At 35.6% G+C, this 9,861-nt stretch overlaps 1 protein-coding gene and 1 long non-coding RNA gene across 6 annotated transcripts; one reads left to right on the forward strand and one right to left on the reverse strand.

Moving 5' to 3' along the window:
* The first annotated feature begins 2,776 nt into the window (after window positions 1-2,776).
* LOC147476943 (long chain base biosynthesis protein 1b-like) lies at window positions 2,777-6,060 on the forward strand. Of its 5 annotated transcripts, none has more exons than XM_086583271.1 (5): window positions 2,777-2,855; window positions 4,338-4,479; window positions 4,563-4,658; window positions 4,838-5,013; window positions 5,597-6,060. In XM_086583271.1, exons 2-5 carry the CDS (start codon window positions 4,411-4,413, stop codon window positions 5,673-5,675), a joined length of 420 nt encoding a protein of 139 aa, XP_086439397.1. In that variant the 5' UTR covers window positions 2,777-2,855; window positions 4,338-4,410; the 3' UTR covers window positions 5,676-6,060. The 5 variants fall into 5 exon arrangements, with proteins under 5 accessions (XP_086439397.1, XP_086439398.1, XP_086439400.1 ...); XM_086583272.1 differs by lacking the exon at window positions 2,777-2,855 and adding an exon at window positions 4,027-4,168; XM_086583274.1 differs by lacking the exon at window positions 2,777-2,855 and adding an exon at window positions 4,027-4,168 and having other exon boundaries at window positions 4,838-4,980.
* A 1,101-nt stretch (window positions 6,061-7,161) lies between these two features.
* Window positions 7,162-8,216, reverse strand: LOC147476944 (uncharacterized). The gene is made up of 2 exons (XR_015208323.1): window positions 7,968-8,216; window positions 7,162-7,802 (listed from the first exon to the last, which is right to left on the reverse strand). It is a non-coding gene; the product is annotated as an uncharacterized LOC147476944 (long non-coding RNA).
* Window positions 8,217-9,861: the final 1,645 nt, after the last annotated feature.

Here is a 9,861-nt window from a genome sequence, read left to right on the forward strand (position 1 = left end):
GTCCCTTCACAATATCTGGATCCAACTCTTCTTCGGACCCGTTTGTCAAAATTTTCTTACTAAGAGAGTTCATTACCCGCTCACAACTTCATTATCGATTATCATATATATAAAAGTTGGGAAAACTTAGGGGTAAACCTTCGTGGAAGCAAGGTGCCAATTTTGTGGTGGTTTTGCCCTTTTATCTTGTAGGCGTAAGGACCATGACCATTGTTTATTGATTCTTGAACATCACCTCTGTTGATGTGAAAGCAAACATGTTTATTATATACTCTGATATTTTTCATAAACTTTTTGGATCTGGAGCCAGAATTGCAGTCCATAAGCTCATTTAAAAAATCAGGTGTATCTTTCAAAAAAGGTAGCTGAACTTTCCCTCCACCGCAACATATAGAGAACTTTGGATTTTTAGGATTTTTCGTTTGGTCATTCCTTTCTTCATACCAAACAATGGCATCACAATAAGGACACACTAATGTTGGTTCTCCAAAATCCAATGGTTGGAAACAACGCCCTAAATTAAAATGAATGTTAAAAACTATAACTAATAATATAAAAAATAAAATAATATTAAAAACTATAACTAATAGTATAACTAATATATTACTTACTTTCATGCAAAACTTCACTTGGTTTCTCATAGGAAACTGCAACTTCCATATGGTCATTTGTATCGTTTTCATCTTCTACTTCGAATCATTCCCAATCGATTTGAGAATCGTAGTCATCGTCACTTTCTCCAACACCGCCCGGTTGATATAAGTGATTTTTTCGGGAATAATGGTTGTCATCGCTTGTTTCACCATCACAATTAACATAACCATGAGTTTCAACTGGGTGGATTTCTCTATTACTCAATATACGTCTCCTTTTATATCGGCTATTTTTTACTTTTTCATTATTTGATTGCTTTGTCCATCCAATCGTATAAGAATAAAACATGTTAAATACAACTTAAAGCCAAGTAAAAATGAACAATGAAGAATGTCTTACCAAGTTCATTAGAAAAAGACGGTGAAGGAAAAAAACCATCAAGTTGATGTTTAGTGGATGTAGCATCTGTTGACAAAATTAAAAAACATTGTAAAGAAAAGACTTATACTTATTTGATTGCCATGAAACTTAGGTGCAATGAAGAATGTCTTACCAGTTCATTAGAAAACGACCGAACTGTGTTTATCTTTTTGTATTTGACTCGGCGATTCTGAACCAATTCTTTTATATTATCTTCTGAAATTTGACCATGTATTGACATTCGGTTTGTCAAGAGTTTGATTTCTTCCTTAGTATAATATGATTTTTTTTTATTAAATGCACTTTCAAGTATCCGTTTGCATCGCCATTATTTTAACCAACGTTTCTCATAAGAAACTTCAACTTCAATATGGTCATCCACTGTATAAGAATAAAACATATTAAGTAAACAACTATAACTTAAGTAACAATTAACAATAAAGAATGTCTTAACGTTATGTTGACAAAATTATAATGGAAGACCTTCCACAATTGGTCCATTCTTTACGGATCTCTCCCGTTTGTTATAAAACCACTTATGCACATTTGTTTCTCAGAACCTCACTATGTTCTTTCAACTGATTTGTGATATCTTGGATTTGCGGTTTAGTAGGTTGATTGAAATGATTGAAGGTCCGCTCCCAAAGATTTGAATCTGCATCGTTGTAGGACTCCAACGTTTTTTGGTCGTCATCTAACAAATTAAGGCATTGAAAAATTAAATTAGGGAAATTGTCAAGCAAGGTAAGACAGTGAGGAAAGAATTATATTTTATAAAATTGGCATGAGACAGTGATGTATATATAACCACACACGAAGTGTTTTTGTCTTAGAAGTCTAATATAATGGAAACTCTATTATATATGGACATATATACACGAAGTGTTTTTGTCTTAGAAGTTTAATACAATGCGAACTCTATTATCTTGATTTTGTCTTAAAAAGATTGGTTTTGTTTGCCCGAATGTGCTGCCTTCGGGCATATCTAACTGCTATTCTTTTGGAAACTATGCTGTTTGTCTCCCTTGAATCTTTGTGTAGAATGTGCTGGGATATCTTGATGTTCTTTTTTAACCATGATGAAGATAATGAGAGTTCTGGTGGTTAAATTACTCATTCCCAATCTTACCATCCTGCTTCTTTACCAAACCCACCTGCTGGCTTTGTTTTGGACCCCAATGGAAAGGTTGTTTTGGTGTCGTCGAAGCGGATAGTTATCATTGTAAGTTTTTTTCTTTATTTTTAAAATATATAAGTTTCGTAGTTACTGATTAATACATCAGCTACTATTGGCAGGTTGACTCTACAAACAATTTGCCATTGGAGTGTGTAATAAGGAGAGTGTTCGAAGTTCTCAAAGGGATGATCAGTATGTTGTTGTGCCCAGTTGATACATAAGTAGTTTTGTTTCTAGAGGAGCTATGCCACTTCTTTTTATGTAAATTGTAATCGATGACTTTACTCATGCATGCGTGTCCGCTCGGATCTTGAAGAATTACGAACATCTTTATGGTGAATGATGAGGAAGTTGAAGCTATCTTGCTCGCTTTGCGCATATGCACTTGCAAAAATTCATATGCATCTTGTATACAAATGGTAAGACCACCATGAGTTAGGGGTTCAGCCATTTGCAGTAAAGCAATATTTTTCCGAAGGAATGTTTTCATTGTAGATAGTGGCATGACCTTATCGGGGAGAGCATGATACTGTCACTGATTTTTAGCTTATTGATTTCATTTACATTCCATCTTCTTTCTTTTTTCTGGTACCTATCAGATTCTGTTACACAGCAAGGGGAGGGTTCTGCTATTCAGAAGAGGATGTTTTCGAATTTGGCACAGGTAACATCCATTTTCCTTCTTTACTTATATCTTCTATGTGGTCCATGTATCTTAGAAATTAGTTTTACCATTTCCTTAAATTGTTAAGCAAGGGGCATTGGCTTACTCAGGGTTCAGCTTTTGATCCAACTTCTGAAAAAGATTCTTTCCACTTCTTGATTTAACTAACCTCGAATCTGAGTGAGTTGAGCCCATAACTTTGTGATGAAAATTTAAAGTCTTTTCTCCTTTTCCGAGCTTATCCACTGTGCCTCTGCCCTTTTTGGCACGTAGTGGCTTAAGGTTTTTGGCTTGAGTCAACTAACTCCTCTTTCCTCTTGCTAAAGAAATAACCACCTCCCTCATCCTCATGGCTGTCATCCCACTCACACTATCGTAGATTGAGAGAGAGAGAGACCTTGGCAGATACATCTTGTCTTATATGCCATACGTAAGTGTAATAAAGCAAACATGTTGAATAAGGTGTAAAAAAATTCATTTATTCTTGACCTGATTGGGTGTCCAGTGATTCTAGTGTCTTATAAAGGAATTTTGTTTGTTTTGGTTGAATTTGTGGGAGGGGTTGATTGACACCCCGTTTGTGTTTTGGTTGACCATCGCTTTCTTGTAGACATAGCTACGTAGTAAAAACTCAAAATCATGTTGGTGTGAAAGAGATAAGGTCGTTAATCATTAATGTAAAGTTGCTAAGAGAACTCGCTGAAATAAGACTTGATCGTTAATCTCTTTCACGACATCTGTTTCTCACCACTGACGTCATACAGATCTTGCAAATGCTTTCTTTTGAAAACTATTAATAAAACATAACCTTGCAAGTCATATCATACCGAACACGATGTTGGGAGACATAAGGGAATGCTTAAAATTAAAGAAGCCAAGAGGGCAAATGCTAGTTTGTTCGCAAGGACTGTAAAACATACTATCTTGGAGGCATTTATATTCATCTGGTAAGGTATAGGGACCCATTGACATTCAGTTCCTTATGGAGAGAAGGGAAACAATTGAGTATTTAGTTAGGCGATTTTTTTCAATGAAAATGGATGCTTAACCTTGTGTTATTGCATATTGTTGTCACCTAGACGATCAAGATGGACTAAGAAGAAAAAAAAAAAAATCTTATGGTTATTTTTTATTTGAAAATAAGACTTGATATGTTAAATTTGTTATTAATGATATCTTCTCCCAAAAACTTACAACTACCTGTGGGAAAATATAGAAATAAGTCAATAACTGTTAGTAGTAGTCTCAAAAGGGGTTAATCTCTTTCACGACATCTGTTTCTCACCACTGACGTCATACAGATCTTGCAAATGGTGCAAGTTCCTGATCTTGCAAATGCTTTCTTTTGAAAACTATTAATAAAACATTACCTTGCAAGTCATATCTTATTTTAAACAACATGGTGTTATGTTCTTGAGGGTTTGTACTTTTAGGTGGTTCACGATATGAACATGCCTTTTTTTTGTTTGCAAATGATTACAGAACTCTGGACAGATAGCTCCTTTGGATGTGATTATCAGACTGAAGGAGAAATTTCGTTTTCGTGTCTTGCTAGATGAGAGCAACTCATTTGTGGTGCTTGGAAGTTCTGGTAGAGATCTTGACTGAACATTACGGTGTTCCAGTAAGTTTGAAATTCACTTGGTTCAATTGATAAGCTGATATCTCAATGGTGCTCTTAGTATATTTATTGTTTTGTTATTGTAGGTTGATAAGATTGATATTATAACCGCTTCCATGGGATATGCACTGGCTACGGATGGTGGATTTTGTACTGGAAGTGTTAGAGTGGTTGATCATCAAGTATGTGCTGATTTAGTTTTGATTAACGTCTAGCAAACAGGAAATGGAACTTTGAATCTTCTTAGAATTTTTTATCGCTATTCAAAACTGATTCGACCTTTATTGTTTTTAAGTAGTGTCGTAGTGATGATGAGTTGCACTAATGTTTGTTTGCTTCCTCACTCTTTCTTTATTCGCAGCGGTTGAGTAGCTCTGGCTATGTTTTTTCTGCATCATTGCCTCCTTACCTCGCAAGTGCTGCAATTAGTGCTATTGATATCTTGGAGGAGAATCATCAATTGCTTGGGAAACTGAGGGGAAAATGTTGCTCTTTTGTGGAAAGGTTTGCTCTAACCCTGAGCTGTCTGTACCTGTGGTAAAGTATTATTTCTTAACTTGATGAAATTGTTTTTCCTACTTTAATACTGAACAGTCAGCACCCCTTTTTACTCTAATGTGGACACGTCAGATTTAACAAAAATTTGGCAGAAAAAAAGTAATTCCACACGCTATTTCCGTATTTTCAATCGTTCGCCCCTATTCTATGACCTGTAAAACCAATTCCTAAAAAACGAAAAACAAACAAAACCCAGACGTTTGCCCCAAAATAAAAAACAGACGAATGATCTTCTTCTTCTCACCAAACCTTATAACCAAAAACAAAAACAAAAACAAAAACAAAAAGAAGAAAAAACCCTGGAGCTCTAGTAGTTAATATTGGAGACCTTCTGCAGGCAAGACAATAGCACATTGAACTTCTATAGGTATACACAATTAGGAATTGTGTATACCTGTTTTTTCCTCTATTTAGGTTTTGTCTTGTAGAGGGTGTGATTGCGGTTTCTGGTTGTCCATTGTCTATTTTGAAGTTGTTATTGTCATTTCCCCGACTTTCCTATCTATTGGTTTATGAATAATTTTTTTTGTTTGATGTTATGAAGTTTCATTGTCTTTGGCAGGATTCTCTTGAGAGCAGAAGTGAAGCTTGTAGAGACTTTTTGGCCGTTTGAAAGAATCATTGGGAGTTTGGGGAATTAGATTACCAGTTGATGCCAGGCATTTACATTGCTGCTGTTATTTGCATTAAATATTTGAACGGTTAGAAAAGAAATGGAATCAAGCCAGATGGAAAGAAGAAGTTCATTAGTCAACTTCAGAAGGATCAGAAAATTGTAGATCAAAAGTTAATCTATGTGGTGCGTTTGGTAGGATAACTTGGCAAGATGGAATACACAATGTCAGTATGCCTGTTGCAGTTACACAGATTAATGTTTGATGTTTGTGTTTCATATAGATAAAAAGTCTATTAGAGGTATAATTTATTATTACAGTTCGGTGGAACCATTCTACTTTGCTAAGGAATAGAGGGTGCTAATCATTCTACTAAAATTTCAATAAACATTCACTGGTAGGTCAGCCACAATTACTTGAACATTTTTTTTTTTTTTTTTTTCTGATTTCTTTTCGGTTATATTCTTAGGTATGTCAAGGGTTCCCTTGTCTACTTCAAATACATATGAATGTTTGCACATACATGATGAGGTCTAAGAACGGCATGACCTAGAAGGTCGAAATTGCAAACTATTTTCAAGCTTAGATGGTTTGTTGAAACAACGATCGATCCTTGCTCATTGTAAGATGAAGAAGCACCCGAAGACGTGAAACTTCGGTCTTCCCAGCTATTGCCCTCGAGGACAAGTGTTCAATTCTATATTTTGCAATAAAATGACCAATGCAAATTTGTTGTGGCCATGTCAAAAACTGTCCCATATCTTGTGGTGTTCCGTCTTTGTATAATAGGGCGACACCTACCGGACCATCCGACAGCGCAATGTTCTTATAGGTTGTTTCTTGATTCCCATGCAGATTTGGATAATTACCCAAGCATTCCAAGTAAAATGGGATCCGGGGTTGGTGTTTCCACCCCCATAATCATCGACAAAAGTAAAAGGAGCATTACAATTTTACCTTCTTTGTGCGAATAGAAAAGAATTGTAAGCAAATAAACCTCATTTGGACATTTCAAATGTACTTGTCGGAAAATATAGTCTTCTAAATGGCCAAAATCAGTTTGGCTTGAGGAACACTTAAACCGAAAGCATTTTTTCAAAACCTTAAAAAGACAAAAACGAAAACAAATCAACTTCTTGAGAGGTCGCCAATAAATGGGTATAGTCTTGGGACCAAAACAAACTAAGGGCGAAAGGTGCTAAATAGAAGACACATACACAATTTTTGTCACGGCGAGTGTTATGACAAATTCTACAATATATGACCACCAAGCTACATCTGATAGTATTTCTAAACTGATCTGAAAAAAAAAACGAAATCACCTAGTTGGGCAGAGAAAACACTGCTCAACAACCATAACAGAAGCGAGTATCTCAATCTATAATCTACACCTTAAGCAAATAAACCTCGCTGGACATTTCAAATGTACTTGTCGGAAAATATAGTCTTCTAAATGGCCAAAATCAGTTTGGCTTGAGGAACACGAAACTGAGCATTTTTCAAAACCTTAAAAAGACAAAAACGAAAACAAATCAACTTATCGAGGTCGGCAATAAATGGGTATAGTCTTTGGACCAAAACAAACTAAGAACAGAAGGTGCTAAATAGAAGACACATACACAATTTTTGTCACGGCGAGTGTTATGACAAATTCTACAATATATGACCACCAAGCTACATCTGATAGTATTTCTAAACTGATCTGAAAAAAAAAACGAAATCACCTAGTTGGGCAGAGAAAACACTGCTCAACAACCATAACAGAAGCGAGTATCTCAATGTATAATCTACACCTTAATGTAACTTCATTTACATGTAGCGCGCAATCAGGCTTGAAGCAGGGGTTTCCACTTTTCAAGTGAGGCAGTTTTACTCCCCAAAAAGCAAAAATGAGACACCTGAAGAGGCTCGTGGGAGCTCTACCAGCTTCCTTTTGAATTCTTCCATGTCCATGCCATATCTTTTTCTAGTTACCCTTTTGATAATCAGTTTCTTCAAAACTATGGCTCTCTTAAGCAAAACCTCCAGAAATGCTAGGGCATCCGAACACATTCTTAGTTCTCCAATCTCAAAGATTTTCACATAATCAAATATGCTCTGCAATGGCATGTTGTCTATCCAATATTCTTCTTCCATTTTTGGATTCATGTCAATCTATTAAGATGAAAAAAAAGACATGAAATAGCGCTCAATTGTTAATAACTAACTCAACTAAGGATGTACATGTACCTCAACCTGGTAACACAAAAAGAAATATACTGATATTAGCAGGAGATATACATTTCTTTTAAAACAATATACTCTAATCATGGTTAATACCTGATCAAGTCGTTCCCAGGCAAGAGTTTCTATGTGGGGGAATCTCCCAAGGAAATTAACTGCCGCATGGATATAAGAACCACTAAACCAATCACTCAACACCATGTATCTTAGATTATGAAAGTTAGGAAGCCTTCCAATAAGTTCTGGAAAATCTGTTAAGATCTTATAACAGAAAAGGGGACAAAAGAAGAACCAATTGTATGACTAACAAAAACGAACTAAAAAGGAACTGAATAATAAAACTGAAAATAAACAACTGGAATGTATCACCCGAATGTTATCAATGTTATCACGGTTCCACAAAGCAGCAAAATAAATGGTTTGCAAAAGGGAGCACCAACCGCCGGTGGAAGCAAAACAAAAGGTAAATACTGAGCAAACAGTCTTAGAATAAAACACAACTACAATAACAAAGTAGAGTAAAACATCAACAACCACGATGGTAATAAAAAAAATTTTACGGAAAATGTTACCAAGTTTTGCACCAAATGCTTTCCTAAATAATGATCGATACGGTATAGTCGTGGGGTTTTTTTTTTTTTTTTTTTTTTTTGGGAAGTTTTTTATTTTGGGAACAGTCGTGAGTTTATCTATCGCCCCTTTTTTTATCCATTTTTTTTCGTAATCCCTCTCCTCCTGATTTCTCGTGAGTTAATAGGGTGCTTAAAATTTGCACACCTGATGCAATTCCACCCGAACCTGAAGACTTTGATGGATAAGAAAGATCCCGTCTTTGACCGAGCTAAATATCTCCAATCCATTCAATAATGCATCGAGTTCGAAGCCGGCCAAAGAGATATATCGGCCCTAACTGAATCCAAAGAGTTTCAATCTTAGAAGACACCATATCGAGGTAATCCAATTTCAGTACGCATAGGAGTCACCATCTTCAGCAAGGTCTCATGTCAATACTTCGTTCAATTTGTCGAAAAATACTCCGTCAGCCACAAACGGTTAACCCAAAATGAATACATTAGAAATAATAATAATAATGAAAATTTCACAGGGAAATACCAATTGATAGACTTAGTATTGTTGGTCTAGATTAAAGTTATGACTTTTAGGCTCTACAAACTAAAAATACAAATACAGCCATTCATTAACTATACAAACCACATCTCCATTGCAACTTCAACATTTTTGCAATGCTAAAAATTTCTTTTTCTTTTTGAAGATATCAAAGCGTTCTTATGGGTGATGGCTCTGAGGGACAATGTAGGATGGCCTTCCCGAACTTACTGCATGGGTAGGATAACCGTATTCATTAATAAGGTGTACAATGTAACTTATTATCAAGGTCACAGTGTCAAAACTCAAAACTCTCATTCCAGTGTACATGCTTGATATAGTAATTTAAATAGTTCAAAGCCAAAAACTTAATTGATAAAGAATGGTAGCAGTAGCAAATAACCCGAGTTCGAACGGTCACCGCATTGCCTTTTATAACTAACGATCGCAAATTTGGGTCAATGACCCTATTCCATGGCCTCATAGAGATCTTCTCCAGCACCCAATTTCATGCTATTTTGCTTTATTGCATTAGCATCAGCAAATACCAATGCCTGCAGTATCAAAAAGATGAAAGGGAAATCTTAATAAGTTTCTTTTAGACATACATGGCATGCAGCTCGAGGTGGAACTTGAGGAAGTCAAAATCTACACTCTGTATTGCAATAGTCTAGCTCTCTCAGATCAATGATGTTGTATAGGTTGTATCTTGCTGATTTTTGTATTTGCCCCAATGTAAGTATGTGTGTGTCTTTTGTACGTTGTCTATATTGTAGATTCATGAATTCTCGAAACCCCTTCTGTCAAAGTTCGAACTAAATTTTTCGAGATTATAGACCCAATTGATTGAAACTAAATATGGAGGATAGTGAGAGGTAGAATT

The sequence above is a fragment of the Coptis chinensis genome, chromosome 9 (assembly GCF_015680905.1).
Source record: "Coptis chinensis isolate HL-2020 chromosome 9, ASM1568090v1, whole genome shotgun sequence".
Taxonomy (NCBI): Eukaryota; Viridiplantae; Streptophyta; class Magnoliopsida; order Ranunculales; family Ranunculaceae; genus Coptis; species Coptis chinensis.